The sequence below is a fragment of the Schistocerca cancellata genome, chromosome 2, assembly GCF_023864275.1.
Source record: "Schistocerca cancellata isolate TAMUIC-IGC-003103 chromosome 2, iqSchCanc2.1, whole genome shotgun sequence".
Lineage (NCBI taxonomy): Eukaryota > Metazoa > Arthropoda > Insecta > Orthoptera > Acrididae > Schistocerca > Schistocerca cancellata.
Genome location: NC_064627.1, coordinates 460,120,355 through 460,141,466, shown reverse-complemented (window position 1 = coordinate 460,141,466; position 21,112 = coordinate 460,120,355). Strand labels below are relative to the sequence as shown.

General features: G+C 40.2%; 1 protein-coding gene across 2 annotated transcripts in view; it reads left to right on the top strand.

The window, feature by feature from the left end:
* The window catches only part of LOC126161962 (COP9 signalosome complex subunit 4), an 81,140-nt gene extending 73,371 nt beyond the window's left edge, over positions 1 to 7,769 (top strand). For both annotated transcript variants that reach the window (XM_049918146.1, XM_049918147.1), the window contains exons 7-9: positions 6,023 to 6,193; positions 7,247 to 7,447; positions 7,560 to 7,769. In XM_049918146.1, the coding sequence (XP_049774103.1) occupies positions 6,023 to 6,193; positions 7,247 to 7,447; positions 7,560 to 7,693 (506 nt within the window). In that variant the 3' untranslated portion in view covers positions 7,694 to 7,769. The remainder of the gene's footprint in view (positions 1 to 6,022; positions 6,194 to 7,246; positions 7,448 to 7,559) is intronic.
* Positions 7,770 to 21,112: the final 13,343 nt, after the last annotated feature.

Genomic DNA, 21,112 nt, shown 5'->3' with positions numbered 1-21,112 from the left:
TCCTCTCCCTCCTCCCCCCCCCCCCCCCCCTATTTTCCTCACCCTCCTACCCCTCTCTTTGTGAGAGGGGGATGGAGGGGTTGGGAATTTTTGTAGTTCCATAATGATATTTTCACTCTGCAGCAGTGCGTGTGCTGATATAAAATTTTCTGGCAGATTAAAATTGTGTGCTAGATTAAGCCTCAGACTTGGACCTCTGTCTTTTGTGGTGAAGTGCTCTATAGACTGAGTTATCCAAGCATGACTCAAGACCTGTCCTCACAGCTTTACTTCTACCAGTACCTCATCTCCTACCTTCCAAACTTTACAGAAGCTCTCCTGCAAAACTTGCAAGTTTAGCACTCCTGGAAGAAAGGATATTGCAGAGACATGGCTTAGCCTGGATGATATTTTCAGAAGCACTGATATGAAAGGTAGAAGATGAAGTACTGGCAGAAGTAAAGCTGTGAGGAAAGGTCATGAGTCGTACTTGGATAGCTCAATTCGTAGAGCACTTGCCCATCAAAGGCAAAGGTCCAGAGTTCGTCTTGGTCCAGCACACAGTTTTAATCTGCCAGGAAGTTCCTGTAGTTAACTGTCTTTAGCTATGTAAGTGTTCATTCTCTAATTCCACCAATGTTGACAGATCACACATTTTAACTTAATGTCCCAATGCTGTATGGATGTAGTATACATCATATCAAAAAACTGTGATTAAAGCTTTGATGTAGTTTGTATGGAAATAATGCTGAGGCTTCTGAAACTGCCTTTATGTAGATATAGTGCACACATTAGAAAGTCATATAAAGACAGGTTAAAATCAATCCCTTAGCAGTTCAGTGAAATAATATTAGTAAGGGAAAAAGCCACAAAAATACATTTTTGCTGAAAGTGATATATGGTGATATTTCAGAAACGTAAGTTTCTTTCTTGGGACCAGTAGGCTTGATAATAAAAAGATGAATGGCTCTCAGCAATACCAGAGTGTGAGAACATTCAATCCCACTTTCAAACCTATGCTCACTGGATAAAACATTAATTACCCCTTAAAATAGCACACTGGCTACTTTGGAGGTGGTGTAGAACTGGTGCCAAGCAGTGCTGTGACACTCCACTGCTGACAAATGTCATGACTGAATTTTTGTTTGTGTTTGTGGGGTGGGACAGTCAGTTTTACGGAATCAGTGCAGTACAGTGTGGAGATAGGACGGAATGGTGGATAGAAGCTGTTGTTTGGAATGGTGTAACAGGGCCTAAGAAGAATAATTGTAAGAAGATCCTAACCTACAGGGACTGGAGACGAGTGTATCACCTTGTTGATGACAGTCAGTTTCAAACCTGGCAGACATGGCCATTTTCAGTGAATGCAGGTCCACCTCAACTAATTTCTGAATGAACATCACAAAGGGAACTGAATGTAATCTAAGTTTTGAGTTGGGTACCTTACAAAAGACTATTGCTCACAGTCACACACAAAATGGCAAGTCTTCAGTGGGTCAGGCGCAGAAACTGGACAATTGCTTACTGCAGGTGATTTTGGTCAATCGCATCTTAACTGACCCTTTTAATCATATGGAAATTTCTGGACTATTTGAAATGGTGCATGAAACATAGCAAGCAACATCCCGTTAGTTAAGCAGCTATGCAGGCTCTAATTATCGATTTGGCACTTTATCTGTACATGGGAGACATGAGCAAACTTGTGGGCTCACATCACCGAATTGGACAGAAGGTGGGGATTTAACATCTCGTCAACAGGCAGGGCATTGGTGATGAAGCACAAGCTTGGAATGTTCCAAGGATGAAGGAGATCAGTTGCACCCTTTCAAAGGAACCATCTTGGCATTTGGGTTGAGTGATTTCCATAAATCGCAGAACACAATCTGGATGGTCAGACATGGATTTGAATCCTTGTCCAGTCAAACATGAATTGTAATAACTGCTGTCGCCTCATGTGGTATTACTGGATGAACTCTCAACTTGCGATTATGCTTCCGCATCAGCTGTAGAACATTTCAGAAAAAATGAAAATTTTTGCCAAACTGAGACTTGAACCCGAATTTCCCACTTGCGGTCGTATAACCAGTTCGGCCATGCGAGCATGCTGCCAGGTATCACTGAACTGAGATCATTATCAGAGATGGAGACGGAGTTATAAGGTTTAGCTTGATGTGTCATGAGGATGGCTTTTATTTATTTAAGCGTGCTTATGCAATACATGTAGAGATTGCATCAAAAGTTTCATGTTTAAATGTTTGAGGAAAGAGGATGGAATAAAATATAGAAACTTTTGTTTGAAAGTTGTATTGCTATCATAAAATTTTCCACCAAATAAAATAGACATTTGGTTCTGCTGTAACACTTATCATTTCTCAATGTAAGACTACTTATATTTCAGTATTTACAAACTAGTATTCCGTGGGTTTTATGGGATTTGTGTGGTATGTAATTAGATACCTGCTTTTACAAACCCCTTTACAATTGTCCCCATTGTAGTCAGTTAATTCGTAGTTACCGTATTTACTCGAATCTAAGCCGCACTTTTTTTTCTGGTTTTTGTAATCCAAAAAACCGCCTGCGGCTTAGAATCGAGTGCAAAGCAAGCGGAAGTTCTGAAAAATGTTGGTAGGTGCTGCCACAACTAACTTCTGCCGTCAAATATATGTAGCGCTACACAGACATGCTTTGTAGGCACAAAGATAAATACTGGCGCCAAAACCTCTGCGTCAGTAAATAAATTAAAAAAAAAGTGGAAGACGAGCTTTTTTTTCTCCGCCCCGAGTTTCGACCACTGCATTTTCATACATTATCCAACGAAGTAAATACAAATTCCGTATTGTTCATCTTCGAATGTATTAGAATTTCAATGTACTACGAAAATCCGACTGGCAAGACTGTTTAGGATGTTTTTCAATATGGCCAACTCTACGTTCTGAATTTTTTCCTACCTGTGAGGAGAGATGGTTGCTAATAGTAACCTGATGAAATGTGAATCACAAGCAGTATTCTCTTCACCATTCACAATAAGAATAATACGAATATAAACATTTTGCCATGTGTTCTTATGTGTTTGTTGCTATCTCATTTAAATCCTGTCTGCCTAATAAACTACGAAACTAGAGTGAGACAACAGCAAACGCGGAATAATACACTTATCGTGTCATGTTTATATTCGTATTATTCTTAGCCTAATAGTGATACAGTCAGAAATGAACCACGGCAACTGACTAGATTTTTAAATCTAAGATGACTCTAATTTCTGTGCAGAATTTGATGTACTAAAGAAGCGGCCGCAAAGATTTTCAAACGGAGAAAAATTTTCGCCTAACTCTCGTTCAGAACATGTTCTATCATACGCAGCCTATTATTTGGTTCTTGTTGATCATTCTCAAAGAAAGCAGCAGTGTAAGTAACAACAAATAGCAGTCTCTTGACATTGCTTCGCTAATGAGACGATTCGCCTCTTTTTAGTTGTAAGCGGCGGTAGCGCGCACAAAAGCAAGCCATGCCGCGAACGGCGACAGGCCGTAAACACGCACTATCAGAGTGCGACAAACAATGCATGACACAGTACAGTGATGCATTTTCAGCTTAGAGTGACGTAAACACCTATAACAGAGAAAACGGCACTTATCAAATCAAACAAAATAAGCAATTGATTCAAACCACACGAAGCACGTGAAAAAGGAAGGGTACCCTTATAAATATGGACGGAGCACCTGACGCATAGCAGTGGCTACCTGGTAAAGCTTAAGACTCGAACCAAACTACTGTAGCTGTATCGTCATTCATTCGACCTAAATTGTGTCTCATATTACAATGGACCAACTTTGTTTCGATTTGGAGGTGCGGCCTAAAACTTTTCTCTCCCCTTGAATTTCGAGTCTCAAATTTCAGGTGCGGCTTAGATTCGGGAAATCTTTTTTTCCTTTGTTTCGAGTCACATTTTTCAGGTGCGGCTTAGATTCGGGTAAATACGGTAGTATGACACTTCAGTGGCAAATGCACTTAACATTTGTCATTGTTGCTGTGTGCTTTGTCTAAAAACTATTTGCTCCTCCTCCTCCTCATCATCCATCATCATTATTTTTATCCCTGTAACTAAAATTCACAGTAACAATGGAACCTGCCGGTCTAAATGACATTTCAATTAAAATGGACAATCTGAAGACATTTCTCAAGTATGAAGTTTATTTAATTCACTTAGGAAATATCATGCAATACAGTTATGAGGTAGTATTTAAATATAGTGTTCAACAGTGATTTGCTATTTGGCTATGTTTAATCATAAAGATAAAAACTTTACTGGGAAGGAAGACTTCAAAGATATTTGAACAAACCTAGGAGATGTGTGGATGTCTATTGCACATATTACTGTTACTGACTACTTTTTGTAATTGAATTTTATTTATTTCATCTGCATTGCTCCAGAAGAAAATTCCGTGAGACAGCAGAAAGTTGTAAAATAAGACAGTGGGAGATGCTTTTAAGTGCTAAACGTGCTTAATTTGCGTGTGACTTAATTTTGATATTTTATACAGGTAGAATCACATTTTGTTTGTGACTCACCTCCACAGCAAAAGTTGCTAACACATGCCTTTGCAGTGGTACTAAAATTGGAGACATTTGCTTCAGATCCAGGTGGAGGAAGTATTTATCGCCACCAATATATGATTGGCATGGGAAAGAGAGGTGGTGGTGTATAGTTTCTGATCACTTGACTTGGCACCAATATCAGGAATTAAATTCCAAACCTTTCTGAAGTGTTTCATGGACTGGGGGCACGTGACACTATTGATTGTGAACTTGTCAGTTGGATGGGGGTGTTAAGTGTGGTGGTCCACTTTTTATCTGGTTTAAAGGAGTAAGCTATATGACATCTGGTTTCACCCTCACTCTAAACTCATCGTACAAGACAGTGACTCTCACTCACACACTCTGTAGTCACCTACACCCAGTATATGATGGAGACACAACTCTACACTGCATAAGAGGAGGCCACTGTGTGTAAAGGAAGAAAACTCTTCCTGATTAGGTGCCTGAACTTATGGTTGGGACCTCCTGGCCAACAATGCTATATGATTTTTCATTTTCTTCATTTGATGTGTGTCCTTTGTCATCTGTATGAGTTATCAGCAGCTCCTTTTTTTCTGTTTAAAAGTGCATGAGGTGAGTCTTTGTATCGTAGTATGTTTAACACACATGACAATTTTAGAACAGAGTTGTCAAGTCCTTGGAAGGTCATTTACATTAGTTCATTACAAGACTGGACATAGTAATGAATTTTATGAGACTGTACCTTTAATGCTTCTCCATTTTGTTCAGTTCTATTTCTCTGGTGTATTTAGTCTCTGCGACATTTTGATTTATGTTATCAAGGTAAGACTATACTCAAATCCATGTTACACTGTTGTAGCACATTTGAATAGCATCAAGAACCTAGCAATTTTAGTTTAATGTTGGCTGACAGTACATGGAAATTTTTCTGGATTACTGTTTACCATGCAGCATGAATAAATTTTCACTTGAATATAACAGTATGCGCAATGTAAATACGCACAGTACTTCAAAGTAGTTAACTTTTTAACAGTCTTCTTTGTCCTCTGTAAAAGCCTCCCCAAAGAGGCATATGACAATAGAGAATTCTGATGGAATGATAAGAATAGGCCTAAAGGTAGAAATCCAATGTATAGTAAAGGCATTGAGTGATTGAAAGATGCGCATGTGTGCCCCCCCCCCCCCCCCTCTCTCTCTCTCTCTCTCTCTCTCTCTCTCTCTCTCTCTCTCTCTCTCTCATGCGCGCACACACCTGTGTGACTACATTGTGCTTACTGACAATAGTGTAGCTGTGCAGTATGTATTGTGCTGTAATTAACTTTCATTTTGCAATTTAAGCAAGTGTGCCCACTCTCATTTGTTAGACAGCTGAAGTACTTATTGCTAAGCATTAAGTAAAAAATAGGCAGTAGCCTTTAGACACTAATAATATGTTTATGACCTTGTTCTCCCTAAACATTATTATTTCTTTGTTCTAATATTATAGGCCAACAGCGAAGTCGTATGCTGGCAACACTGTTCAAGGATGAGAGATGCCAACAGTTACCAGCATACTCCATTTTAGAAAAAATGTATTTAGACAGGATCATTCGTCGCTCAGAGCTGCAAGAATTTGGGAATTTGCTTCAACCACATCAGAAGGCACTTACTCCTGATGGTGAGTTTCCTGTCTAGTAAATATTGTGTAATAAAAGTACTAGAGATAAAGGAAACAGAGGCAGAAAATATGCAGTAATTGTAACACATTTTGTGCGTTGAACACTATTTTGTCACAGTCACTGGTATTTTACTGAAACTGGTATGGAGCAGAAGAAATGTAAGATAATGGATTTAACAGAAACAAGTGTTAGAATTCACATGCTTAAAGCAGTAGGTATAACGGATGCTGATCAGTAACCAAAACAATAAAAAAAATTGCACCTGGATCACCCCCTCTCGCAAGCTAGTGTGCTATGTATTAAACTATATGAGTAGTTTATATGTATTATATAACAGAGGTCTAAAATCTGTGCCCTGAGTATGGGAGAGAAATTTAATACCCATAAGATACTTCTAAAATGCTTACATGTGTGAAACTAACTGCCACATAGTTTGGTTTGCTATAGCGGCGGCTCTCTAGAATCACATCAGTACTTGAATATTACAAGATTTATGCCTGAGAAGCCTACAGTTGACACTACTGTTCTTTTCAAAAATTCCACCATCTTAATTTTTGAGACTTTATGCACCAGACAGTAATATTGTTGTTTATTTTACAATTATGAACTTCATGAATTTAGTTATAAAGTATTGCTTAACAATAGTACTGAAAGTGCTACAAAAATAATGGAAATTGTCTGTCAGAATTCAAAATTTGTTGGTCAAGACCTCTATTGATAAGCTGCAGTTATGGCTTTGTAAAAGGAAAAAAAGGCTTTGCTACTTTCATGAAAAGATGCTCTTATTCTACAAATATCTTAAGTATCCTTACAGTTACTCACCCCTCAGTATTAAGTTGCATGCCATAAAGCTTGTTTTGGTATCTCAGACTGTTACTGTTCAGGGGGCACACTAAATACGAAGAAAAAATAAATAAATTTGCCAAGAATTGGCAACTGCATCACTATTATGAGTGAAACTGGGTCATTCTTTGTGAGAGACTTTAATTCAGTACCTCATCAGTTTTGTGGTGAGTTGATGTGAGTTTTCAATTTTTGTAAATTTTTTGCAGGTTCTACAATCTTAGAGCGAGCAGTCATTGAACACAATCTGCTATCTGCTAGTAAACTTTATAATAATATTACTTTTGAAGAACTTGGGGCCTTGCTGGAAATTCCTCCGATTAAAGCAGAAAAAATTGCTAGTCAAATGATAACAGAGGCCCGTATGAATGGATACATTGATCAGATTGATTCCATTGTTCACTTTGAAAGTTTGTATATCCTGTTATTGTTTTTGAGTGGTGTGAAAAATTATATTTATATCTTAAAACCCTTGTTACTGTTTGTGTCATGGCTTGTAATTTTTAATTTCTTCCATTTCAGCACGTGAAGTTCTGCCAACATGGGACAAACAAATACAGTCACTTTGCTACCAAGTTAATCAGATAATTGAAAAGATAACAAATACTGAACCAGAATGGATTGCTAAGGCTCTGGAAGAACAAATGATTCACTGATAAGCCTTGTAATGGATTATTTGAGTAATGTTGTTCCTTTTGTCACTCTTTTGTTATTAAATATTTTCACGAAAAATATTTGGTTTTACAAATTCCTGCAACTACCTCATTATGTATGTATAAAACATAATTTTGCATGGACTTTGATAATACCTTATTAAAATGACATCACAGGTTAGGCAAAATTGGCAGAACCAGTATTAATGTTTCTAAACCTGTATATACTGTTAGGCAACATGCATACAGTCTTAAAACATCTAAATAGAAACAGTTGTACATGGTATCTGCATAATGTCCACACTGTACTCGGTATAAAAGGAATATTGATAAAATTCATAAGTTTCTAGTTTCACAATGAAATGATATTTGGGCTACTATTTTGGCACACTGTGTTCTAAAGAGATAAAAAAAATTGCTTTATCTTGTCAGACTGGCTACTTCAATGCGGGAAATGTATGAGTGGATCAAAGAGTGTTAGGTAGTCAAAAATTTCACCAGCAGCAATTATTGACATTTAGTTAGTGCTAAAGCACTAGGCTACAAATCTGAGGTCTAGCATTCAAACCTCATCTGATCATAGTTTTTTGTGATACTTATTGCTTCTGTCACCTTTGGCAGTGTATGAAAAATTAAAAGTTTAAAATTTTCAAACCAATTGATGGGTTAAGAACAGTTTTAACTTACATTAGTCTTTGCAACTTATTCTCAGATTTGATACTATTCTAAAATTTATGTCCATTGTATCACTTTGACATCTGGTCTACTGGCAGTGTGAAATTGAAATGAAAGTAAGGTAACAACAACTGACATTTGTTTGAATTGGAATAACTGTAGAAATGTATTGAGAACTGTATCCTGGTAGAGCACTTGCCCGTGAAAGGCAAAGGTCCCGAGTTCGAGTCTCAGTCGGGCGCACAGTTTTAATCTGCCAGGAAGTTTCATATCAGCACACACTCCGCAGCAGAGTGAAAATTTCATTCTGGAAACTGTATCCTGTTTTCGGCCACACACTATTTATTAGATCTATTGTAACCAAAGCTGACCAGCCCTTTTTATCCATCCTGTACAGTGGATTAGACTTCTGTAGATTTTCTTAATTGTCCGAACAAGCTGCTGTTCTTGAATCTGGGCTGTTCAACTTGTAAAATTCCTACTTGTAGTCAACCTGTAGCTGTTTCTGAACTTTTTTATTGCAGTTATAAGGCTTTTTCATTGACAAAGTTGTTGAGTCTGGACTTCTCTTCAGAAGGAGCAAATTCAAATTGCCATTCTGGCAGCCAGATTCATATTTTCCTAAATCCTTTCAGGCTAATACCAGAATGGTTCCTTTAGCCTGGTTAGTTTCTTGTCCCATACTTGCCTAGTGAAGTTAATGTTCCACCTCCGAAGTACTTTACAAGAAGGTAAGAGCTAATCTTCCTTTTTGACTGTATTAGAACAGCAATACTTAAATATCAACTTTACATCTGTGTCTAAAACAGATTGCGTCCAAATGCTATATTTTTTCCTGCGTATTCATGCTCTATGAACCATTAGCGTCATGTATGAAGTGTAAGCTATTCTGCCATGTATAAATAGACAAACATGAAATTTTCTTATGGAATCAATTGAATTTTGATATAGTTACACATTTATCATTGTAGCTACTGACTACTTACAAAATTGTTTATCACTTCTCATTCTGATGCTAAACATTCATATGTACTTTGTAACAAAAGAAATGCTGTAGTAATCAACAAAGTGAACTGATTGCGTGGCCAGGATGGCAGCACAATTGTGTTTATGCACAAGAAATGGGTTTGGGAGGCTGTAACAGCGAACACTTGGGTATCCTTAAAAGTGGAATACTATCAACATGCCTGTACACCTGTGTCCTGCATAGTACAACCAATAAATATAGACACACTTCTGCTGCAATGGTGAGATAGCCAAGTGTGTATAGTGTCAGACTGGTGCACTATAGGTCATAGGCTCAGTGCTAATGGTACAGTTTTATTTTTGGTGACGTTGAACTATGTTGTGTACATGACCAAAATAAGGGTGAAAACCACAAAATTTAGATGTTGATTTATGACTGCAAAATTAATATCATAGAGACCAGACTGTAGAATGTTCATGACATAAGTTCCCCACAAATTTCTTGAAACTTAAATGCTCCTGTGGTTAGATATCAGTCATAAAATGTTGATGGTGCAGGAGCAATTTATCTTACTGATGTTTGTATGAAGTGTTACTCTATAAATTGTAACAACTTGTATGCACCTTCTGCGTATTGAATATCGAAACAATTGTATTTTTATCTCCCTGCCACCTACTTCGTAACCAGTGCAATGGAAGTGAAAGTGTGGTAAGTATGAAGAAAAAGACAGCAGGGAAAAGCATTCTGTAACTGGGCCAAACCCACAAACTGTAGTGTACTAACTTGTGACATGACACACTAAGCTATGGTGGTGAAGCCAATGGATTAATTGCCGGTAGGCTTACCTTTTTATCTTTTTATACAGGAGATTCATGCTTTGATTCTTGTTGGCAACAAAGTTATTTATCAAATTGACTTTAAACTTCTGATCACTTGTAATTTGTTTAACCAGGTTTTGTGCAACGAGAACTGAACCTGTCATTTGTCATTGAATTGTGAGGGCAATTTTTAATTCTTTTAAGAATGCTCATACTTCTTTCAAAGAAGCTGTAGTGACAGGGAATGTAAGAATCAGTTTGATAAACTTCATTATAGATTCTTGAAGACAATTGTCCGTTATGAATTTAAGAATGTCTGTGGATGATAAGTATTTGTCAATGTAAATGTTTCCTAACAGTATTACGCTGTGGCTCAACATCTCCACTGTATGATGAGTAGCAATCTATCCTTTCCTCATAGTGTTGTCATTATTCCATACTGGATTTTCCTTTTTAAAATCTCTAGCCTACCTATACAATTAAAGGATGTAATCTTGTTTGATTTTGTCGAATGGCTTTTTTCCCATCTCATAACCCAGTGCTGTGTTCCTTTGTTACCATTTTCTGACACTTTACAATGCTGCCTGTCTGTCCTCCTTTGTCTTTTTTCCAGTGTTTAATTTGTCGCCTTCCAAACTGCACCATACACTCTCACTTACGATCACATTTTGTAACCATCTTGTCCATGAGCATCACAGGCTTACACGCTGATCGTTGGTGCAGCATCTTGTATGCCACATTACTCCAGCTGATATCATTAATCCTAGACCTCCAAATTGGTCACTCTTCCTGTCTCCATTCCATTTCGCACATATTAGCCTCACTTAGTCTAGTCATCTGCTGTCGCCCCCTTCTTCAAGCATATTCACCCACAGAACTGCAACCCACATTACAGTCTGCGTATTTATTTTTTCTTTGATCTCTTTGTGTTTTCACATTGATTTCAGCTGGTTTTTACCTGTTACTGTTGGCTCACTCCCTCAGGTTTCATATTGTTTCCCCATATTTCATCCAGCCCATCCTTCTCATGATTTTTCCCCTGTATTTTTGTGAATTTTTTGAACATTCTTCTACATTATTTACATATCTATACATGTTTTTATCCTCCACCATGGATGTGTGCTCCTTCCATCTATGCCAATACAGGCTAGTTTTCTTATCCCTAGCCAGAAACCTGTCCCACTTAACTGTTCCTGCCTATTTGCTTCACTTATTGACTCCCCATCAAATTACCTGTCTCTGGCTGCAACCTCTCCTTTCACAAAGACCTCAATCTTTTTAGATTCCGCCAATCCTTAACCCTCAACAACATAATCCTCAGGCCCAAATCATCTTGCAGTATCTCCTCTACATCCATAAAATTCTCCTGCAGTGGTATCCCAAATTCCTGGATCCCATCTCACACATGGAAATTTTTGCCTTCCAGGAACTAGAACTACATGCACTGCACAACCTCAAAAAACACTAAAATCTGTTCACTTCCTACTCCCACCTTGGATTAAAATTATCCACCACCTCTACAATAACTTCCAAATCTCCCCCACATCCTGTCAAAACTGACAAACCCTGCCTTGCAGACCTACTATACAGGGTGGTCCATTGATAGTGACTGGGCCAAATATCTCGCGAAGTAAGCATCAAACGAAAAAACTACAAAGAACAAAACTCGTCTAGCTTGAAGGGGGAAACCAGATGGCGCTATGGTTGGTGCGTTAGATGGCGCTGCCATAGGTCAAACGGATATAAACTTTTTTTTTATTTTTTTTTAAATAGGAAGCCCCCTTTTTTATTACATACCGTATTACTTGAATCTAAGCCGCACTCGAATCTAAGCCGCACATGAAAAATGAGACTCAAAATCAAGGGGAAAAAAATTTCCCGAATCTAAGCCGCACCTGAAATTTGAGACTCGAAATTAAAGGGGAGAGAAAAGTTTTAGGCCGCACTTCCAAATCGGAACAAAGTTGGTCTATTGTAATATGAGACACAATTTAGGTCGAATGAATGACGATACAGCTACAGTAGTTTGGTTCAAGTCGTAAGCTTAGCAGTTAAGCTTTACCAGGTAGCCATTGCTATGCGTCAGGCGCTCCGTCCGTATTTATACGGATATCCTTCCTTTTTCACGTGCTTCGTCTGGTTTGAATTGGTTGCTCATTTTTCTTTGATCTGATAAGTGTTGTTCTCTTTGTTATAGGTGTTTACGTCACTCTTAAGCTGAAAATGCATTATTGTACTGTGTCATTCATTGTTTGTCGCATTCTGATAATGAGTGCTTACAACCTGGCATGGCTTGCTTTTGTGCACACTACCACCGCTTACAATAAAAAAGAGAGAGGAATTGTCTCATTAGCGAAACAATGGCAAGAGACTGGTATTTGTTGTTACTAACACTGCTGCTTTCATTGATAATGATCAACAAGAACCAAATAATAGACTGCGTATGATATATGTTCTGAATGAAAGTTTGCAAAGATTTTCAAACGGAGAAAAATTTTAGCTAGACGCCTCCCGTGTACATTACATTCTGCACAGAAATTAGTCATCTTAGATTTAAAAATCTAGTCAATTGCCGTGCTTCATTTTTGATTGTATCACTATTAGGCATAAGAATAATACGAATATAAACGTGACATGATATGTATATTCTTCCGCATTTGCTGTTGTCTCTCACTAGTTTCGTAGGTTATTAGGCAGACAGGATTTAAATGAGATAAAAGCAAACACGAAAGAATAATTGGCAAAATGTTTATATTCATATTATTCTTATGGTGAAGAGAATACTGCATGCGATTCACAATTCATAAGAGTTCCTATTAACAACCATCTCTTCTCACATCGAAATGCTGCTGCATTCGAAGATGAACAATACAGAATTTGTATTTACTTCGTTGGATAATGTATGAAAATGCAATGGTTGAAACTTGGCGCGGAGAAAAATCTTGTCTTCCGTCTTTTTTTTTAAATGACACAGAGGTTTTGGCGCCAATATTTATCTTTGTGGCTGCAAAGCATGTAGGTGTAGCGCTACATATATTCAACGGCAGAAGTTAGTTGTGGCGACACCTACCAACATTTTTCAGAACTTCCACTTACTTTGCACTCGATTCTAAGCCGCAGGCGGTTTTTTAATTACAAAAACTGGAAAAAAAGTGCGGCTTAGATTCGAGTAAATATGGTATTCGTGTAGTACGTAAGGAAATACGAATGAACCACTTCTTTTGCTTTGTGATAAATGGCGCTGTAATAGTCACAAACTTATAAGTACATGGTCTCGCGTAACATTCCGCCAGTGCCGACGGTATTTGCTTGGTGATACATTACCCGTGTTAAAATGGACTGTTTACCAATTGCAGAAAAGGTCGATATCGTGTTGATCTATGACTGTGGTGATCAAAATGCCAAACAGGCATGTGCTAGGTATGCTGCTCGGTATCCTGGATGACATCATCAAAGTGTCCGGACGGTTCGCCTGATAGTTAAGTTATTTAAGGAAACAGGAAGTGTTCAGCCACATGTGAAACGTCAACCACTACCTGCAACAAATGATGATGCCCAAGTAGGTGTTTTAGCTGCTGTCGCGGCTAATCCACACATCAGTAGCAGACAAATTGCGCGGGAATCGGGAACCTCAAAAACGTCGGTGTTGAGAATGTTACATCAACATCGATTGCACCCGTACCATATTTCTATGCACCAGGAATTGCATGGCGACGACTTTGAACGTCGTGTACAGTTCTGCCACTGGGCACAAGAGAAATTCTGTGACGATGACAGATTTTTTGCACGCATTCTATTTAGCAACAAAGCGTCATTCATCAACAGCGGTAACGTAAACTTGCATAATATGCACTATTGGGCAATGGAAAATCCACGATGGCTGCAACAAGTGGAACATCAGCGACCTTGGCGGGTTAATGTATGATGCGGCATTATGGGAGGAAGGATAATTGGCCCCCATGTTATCAATGGTGCAATGTATGCTGATTTCCTACGTAATGTTCTACCAATGTTACTACAAGATGTTTCACTGCATGACAGAATGGCGATGTACTTCCAACATGATGGATGTCTGGCACATAGCTCGTGTGCAGTTGAAGCGGTATTGAATAGCATATTTCATGACAGGTGGATTGGTCGTCGAAGCACCATCACCAGATCTGACATCCCTGGATTTCTTTCTGTGGGGAAAGTTGAAGGATATTTGCTATTGTGATCCACAGACAATGCCTGACAACCTGCATCAGCGCATTGTCAATGCTTGTGCGAACATTATACACTCCTGGAAATGGAAAAAAGAACACATTGACACCGGTGTGTCAGACCCACCATACTTGCTCCGGACACTGCGAGAGGGCTGTACAAGCAATGATCACACGCACGGCACAGCGGACACACCGGGAACCGTGGTGTTGGCCGTCGAATGGCGCTAGCTGCGCAGCATTTGTGCACGGCCGGCGTCAGTGTCAGCCCGTTTGCCGTGGCATACGGAGCTCCATCGCAGTCTTTAACACTGGTAGCATGCCGCGACAGCGTGGACGTGAACCGTACGTGAAGTTGACAGATTTTGAGCGAGGGCGTATAGTGGGCATGCGGGAGGCCGGGTGGACGTACCGCCGAATTGCTCAACACGTGGGGCGTGAGGTCTCCACAGTACATCGATGTTGTCGCCAGTGGTCGGCGGAAGGTGCACGTGCCCGTCGACCTGGGTCCGGACCGCAGCGACGCACAGAAGCACGCCAAGACCGTAGGATCCTATGCAGTGCCGTAGGGGACCGCACCGCCACTTCCCAGCAAATTAGGGACACTGTTGCTCCTGGGGTATCGGCGAGGACCATTCGCAACCAGTCTCCATGAAGCTGGGCTACAGTCCCGCACACCGTTAGGCCGTCTTCCGCTCACGCCCCAACATCGTGCAGCCCGCCTCCAGTGGTGTCGCGACAGGCGTGAATGGAGGGACGAATGGAGACGTGTCGTCTTCAGCGATGAGAGTCGCTTGTGCCTTGGTGCCAATGATGGTCGTATGCGTGTTTGGCGCCGTGCAGGTGAGCGCCACAATCAGGACTGCATACGACCGAGGCACACAGGGCCAACACCCGGCATCATGGTGTGGGGACACTGAATAGTGCACGGTACATCCAAACCGTCATCGAACCCATCGTTCTACCATTCCTAGACCGGCAAGGGAACTTGCTGTTCCAACAGGACAATGCACGTCCGCATGTATCCCGTGCCACCCAACGTGCTCTAGAAGGTGTAAGTCAACTACCCTGGCCAGCAAGATCTCCGGATCTGTCCCCCATTGAGCATGTTTGGGACTGGATGAAGCGTCATCTCACGCGGTCTGCACGTCCAGCACGAACGCTGGTCCAACTGAGACGCCAGGTGGAAATGGCATGGCAAGCCGTTCCACAGGACTACATCCAGCATCTCTACGATCGTCTCCATGGGAGAATAGCAGCCCGCATTGCTGCGAAAGGTGGATATACACTGTACTAGTGCTGACATTGTGCATGCTCTGTTGCCTGTTTCTATGTGCCTGTGGTTCTGTCAGTGTGATCATGTGATGTATCTGACCCCAGGAATGTGGCAATAAAGTTTCCCCTTCCTGGGACAATGAATTCACGGTGTTCTTATTTCCATTTCCAGGAGTGTAGAAGGCGAACTACTTGCTGTTGAGAGGAATGTCGTTACACATATTGCCAAATGCATTGAGGTTGACGGACATAATTTTGAGCATTTATTGCATTAATGTGGTATTTACAGGTGATCACGCTGTAACTGCTTGCATTCTCAGAAATAAGTTCACAAAGGTACATGTATCACATTGGAGTAACCGAAATAAAATGTTCAAACGTACCTACGTTCTGTATTTTGATTTAAACAACCTACCTGTTACCAACTGTTCGTCTGAAATAGTGAGCCATATGTTTGTGACTATTACAACACCATCTATCGCAAAGCGAAAAAAGTGGTCCAACTAAAACATTCATATTTCTTTACGTACTACACGAATATGTAATAAAAAGTGGGGGTTCCTATTTTAAAAAACAGTCGATATCCGTTTGACCTATGGTAGTGCCATCTGGTTTCCCCCTTCAAGCTAGACAAGTTTTGTTCTTTGTAGCTGTTTCGTTTGATGCTTATTTCATGGGATATTTCACATGGTCACGATCAATGGACCACCCTGTATATATCCCACCCTCAAAAACTACCTCCCACATCCATACAGAATACAGAACCTACACAGACCAAAAGCACAATCATGGACCTTTCCTGCAAAAGATTTTACCCCATAGAATTACCAATCCCTTCCAAAGGCCTCATATTTTGCCCCGCTCCCAAATTAAATCGTGCAGGACTTTTTAATGACCTTCTCTCCTCCTCCCAGTCCCTACAATGGAAAAGCTTTTTTGCTACCAACACTACCAATCACACTCAACCAAAGACCAATGTTGAACCCTGCCTGACTCAGTTGACTCCTCCATCCAACTGCGATCCACTACCACTGCCCTCAACTCATCCTCTGTTAACTTTCCAGAATTTCTTAATCTTAAAATTTGCCCCACCATCGTGCCCCAAACCCTTTAACATGCAAGCAGACCTTACATCCGTGTAAAGCACTGCAATCCTCCACAGAAAAACTTATCCTGACCTTATTATCTTATCTGCTGACAAAGGCTCCACCACTGGCATTTTGAACCACAAGGATTATCTAGCAGAAGGGCTCCATCAGCTGTCAGGTACGTCCACTTACCAACCCTGCCCCCATGACCCCAATCCAGAATTGCAGCAGGATCGCCAGTCTCTTCTAACTAAATCCTTAGGCCCATCCCAGGATTTCTCCCCAGTCTCTCTCCCTCTCCCCCCTCCCTCCCTCCCTCCCTCCCTCCCCCTCCCTTCATCCCTCCCTCCCCCCTTCATTTCTCCCTCCCCTTCCCCCCCCCCCCTCATATTCTTGAGGAAAAAAACCTTGTTTCACAATGTGCCTAGCCTCCAGCGCACGTTGGTCTATCGATTATTCATATGACTTTGAAGCGCATCCCTGTCGGTTTTTGAACACATCCTAAGTTGATTTCTGAACGATTTGTGAATGCGTGCATAATGCACATGATGTCTGTCGGGGGAATCCTTGTCGCACCTAGAAATAAACTTTCCTGCAGGCAAAAGGGGCTATACAAGATGAGCGAAGTAAAGCCTAACGGATGAATGCCAACTGCTGTCTGATTATGTGGTTGATTAGGTTTGCGAATAATGAGCGTTGTTATAATTACTTGCGAAATCCATTGATTCAGACTACCAGAGTGGAAATAAACGACCAACAGGCATAACAGGTAAGAAATATTACGTACGGTATTATCTTCTCGGTGTATCTAAGAAAATGAAATTCTGACAGAAAAGTTTTGGCCAGATCGCTATACTAGTAAGGGCCAGTTGTACACTCCCCAGCTAGCAGTCGCTTTAACTTCTATTCTGAAAGTACCGCAGAAAACGCGTTGTACGAACATGTAATAACACCTAACCGGAGAATTATCGCGGGACAGAGTTAGTGAAGTTATATGGCGAATAAGCTTTGACATTCACAGGAATAGTTACAGAATTAGTGACGACAAGACTTTGTTAGAATGAGGAAGGAGAAGAAACGGGGACATCACACAAATTATGGAAGAACATGACGATCCCAAATTTGTATAAAAATTTCGTACTACTACTTTTCGATCTCGTGCTTGAGAAACTGGAGCGTATGAATGAAGTGTGAAACTATTTCCCAACATAAAGCTTTTTGCCTGTAGTAGGCCTAATAGGCATTTGATATTGGTGCTTTGTGAATTATTTTGTTGTGTTATAAAAATGACTGTTTTGGCACAAATGGTCTCATTTATTTGTGTGTTACACTTGTATTAGAAAGGCCTATTTTGTTCTATCTAGCAGACAGTGACAAAATAGACGTAATGAGATAGAGAAACCACACCAGTCTTGGGTCCTATTTGCATTGACAGCTTTTTCAGTATCAGACGACGACATTTCGATTTTTCATGTAGCAAAATTTTTGACGAACTTTGATGAGATAATGATTCCTTTCACAGAAAGGAAAGCCCGCCATGTGCACCTGTAGCAAGATTAGAGAGAAAAAAACTCTAGGAACTAAGGATTGAAAAAATGTGTACTGTCTTGCGTGTCTCTTGTCTTTGCTGGTTTTATGTATCCTGTGTTTAGTTTTGTCACACAAAGCAGCAAGTTGTTAGCTAATAGGGAATAAAGAGTGCAAATTTTCTGAAGAGTTTTTGTTTACAAATAATCCCATCCAGTATTAACAGAGAGTTTAAAAAAACGGGGTGGGGCAGGACGTCAAACCAGCAGATTGGAAGCAGGAGAGGCATCATAGGACATTTTACTTTCCACTGTTCTGAATATAGTTTGATGGCATCCATTACAAAATACACACGTTTCAATGCCACAGAACTAAATACAGTGATGTGTGATAGAAGAATGCTGTGTGAAGAGGTGTGGCACTGCACTTTGGCACACTTAAGACCAAATAACATGTCTTACATTTCCTCAAACACAAATGTTTTAGGCATCACACTAATCAGAAAGATGTGCGCTACAAAATGAACATATTTTTGAAAATTCAATTTTTTTAGGAATTTTTGACGTCCTATCTCAAACGCTTGTGGGATGGGCGGAGAATTGCTCCGGGTCGGAAATATCGTAGATCCAGGGCTGATGCGCGGAGCAGTCTCAGTACAGTGGGGAAGTGAGTAGTCTCCATGTGACCTGTGTTTACATTTAGTGATTTTGCTGTTTCCTCTTCCTTTACTGCTCTCACGTCAAATGAAAACAAAATGGATTTGTGGCCGGGAGCTATCAAGTGAATTAAAATACATTCACATGATTACGGAAGGCAAAAATATGTTATTAGTTTCAGATTTTATTTTATTTCCACCTTTCTGGTAGCCAAGCATTAATTGCCTTGTAGAACAATGAAGTAATTTTTGTCGGTTTGGAAAAGAAATTTCCTTTTATTAATCTTTTCCACTGAGGCAGTTATTATATTTGAAATGTAGTGTAATTCCACACTATTGGCTAATTTCAACTATTCGCTGCATTTCAAGTGCACGTTTTCACTTCTAGCATGTATCGCATTATGCCATAATAAACAAACAAACATGAGATAAGGCAGTACTGGGACTCCAAGAAAATTTATATCCGAAAACCACATTGAAAAGCTTAATATCAGGCCGAGGCCTACTTCATTGGAAATTTGGACATATGAATGTGTACATTTAGTATAGTTCATGAAATTCCGATGCTCTTGGAATATCCTCTGATGTCTTGTTTCTTTTATGACAATGTAAGATCTTTTAATATTTTATACGTACAAACATACAGGCCTCCTAAGTCGTCATAGCTACGCAAGCGTGGTGGCGCCTCTTATCTGGTACTCTCTGGCAGCTGCTGAAATGAACCTATTTCTAACAGGTCGCGGGCAAATATTGCGAATGGTGGTTTGAAAAGCATTACTTTCAAAGTAAATTTCCTTTTACGCAAGTTGAACTATGTGCGAGATTGTACGATGAATTTCTTAAATGACAGAGCGTTGGACTCTTGCTTACAAATCAAGTGATGACGAGTCATTTAGAAGAATTTCGAGCCCAGAAGTTCAGACATTTATGTCGTTATTAAAAATTTCACTGGTTCATTTGTGTGATATATCTTAGTGTAACACGCGCATAAAAGACCAACATTATACATGAAAGCTTTTCTTTTCTTGTAGCAACACTATGTATATTAATCTAAACTGTTAACTGTTGCTGTTTCTGTGTTCGTGCTAGTTAACAGTGATGTTGCCATTGGCTGACTAAACCATGTGTCCTAAGCTCTGAATATCTGCTGTCATCGACTGGCAAGATCATGTGACATTACCTATGACTGGCCTACAAAGCACATCGCAATCTCAATTTCAATGCTTTGGAAAGTAACATGCGGTGTTTGGTGGAATTAGAATTTATACTTGTGTAATACGAAAATATGCAGTGTACATTTTGCTGCACATCAAAGATCTATCCATAATGTGTTTTCTTCCCTGAGTATCGTTTCATAAAGTGCCGGGAAATTCTACGCCTGTGTATAAAACCATTAACATTCAAAGGGTTGCTAAGTTATACAGTTCCAAGAGAAAATATACCATCAGTCAACAGGGGAGAAAGTGTATTTTTAACCGGGAAATCCGGGAATTTTTTTTCCTTGTCCGCGTATACACCTTGTATACAGCCTAGCCATATTTGGCTGTCACATCTGTATAGTGATGAACAGTTTCTCTTGAAATGTTCTGAGCATCTCACCGAAGCATTCACAGACCATAATTACCCTCCCAGCCTTGTATGGAAACGGATCTCCTTTGCCTTATCACTCAACATGGGAGAGTCTCCCACATGACACGTCCTTAACCTGAAAGGTAACCGGACCTACTATCTTAACGATACGACAGGGCCCACTAAAACGCGGGCGGAACTTCCCCTTTCCTTGCGACGACCCGCATTGGGGCTGGGTGCGGACTTAAACCAGGTCACCTATCGTTGCATGGTAGGGGCACCTGCCTCGATTACATTTAGAGGCCTCCCTCTGATGATCAGCGAGAATATTATTCCTGGCCCTCTGCCAATTCTACCGGAGAACGGCCGGAGTTACCTGGTCAGGCAATAAGTCATTTATTCTCCACAAGTTGGACAATGGGGAATTCACCTGATAAGCAAACATCAAGCTATTAGGCGTGGTGCTGGTAGATTCATGATTCGCTGAATTAAACGCCTGATTAATCCACCGCAAGGACTCGTCCCACTTGGAGGGGGCACACACATGGTAAATACACAAAGCAGACTTGAGATACGATTCACTCTTTCGGCAAAGGAAGGTAGCGGGTGATAAGGGGTGGTAGTAATATGCCTGATCCCCTGATTG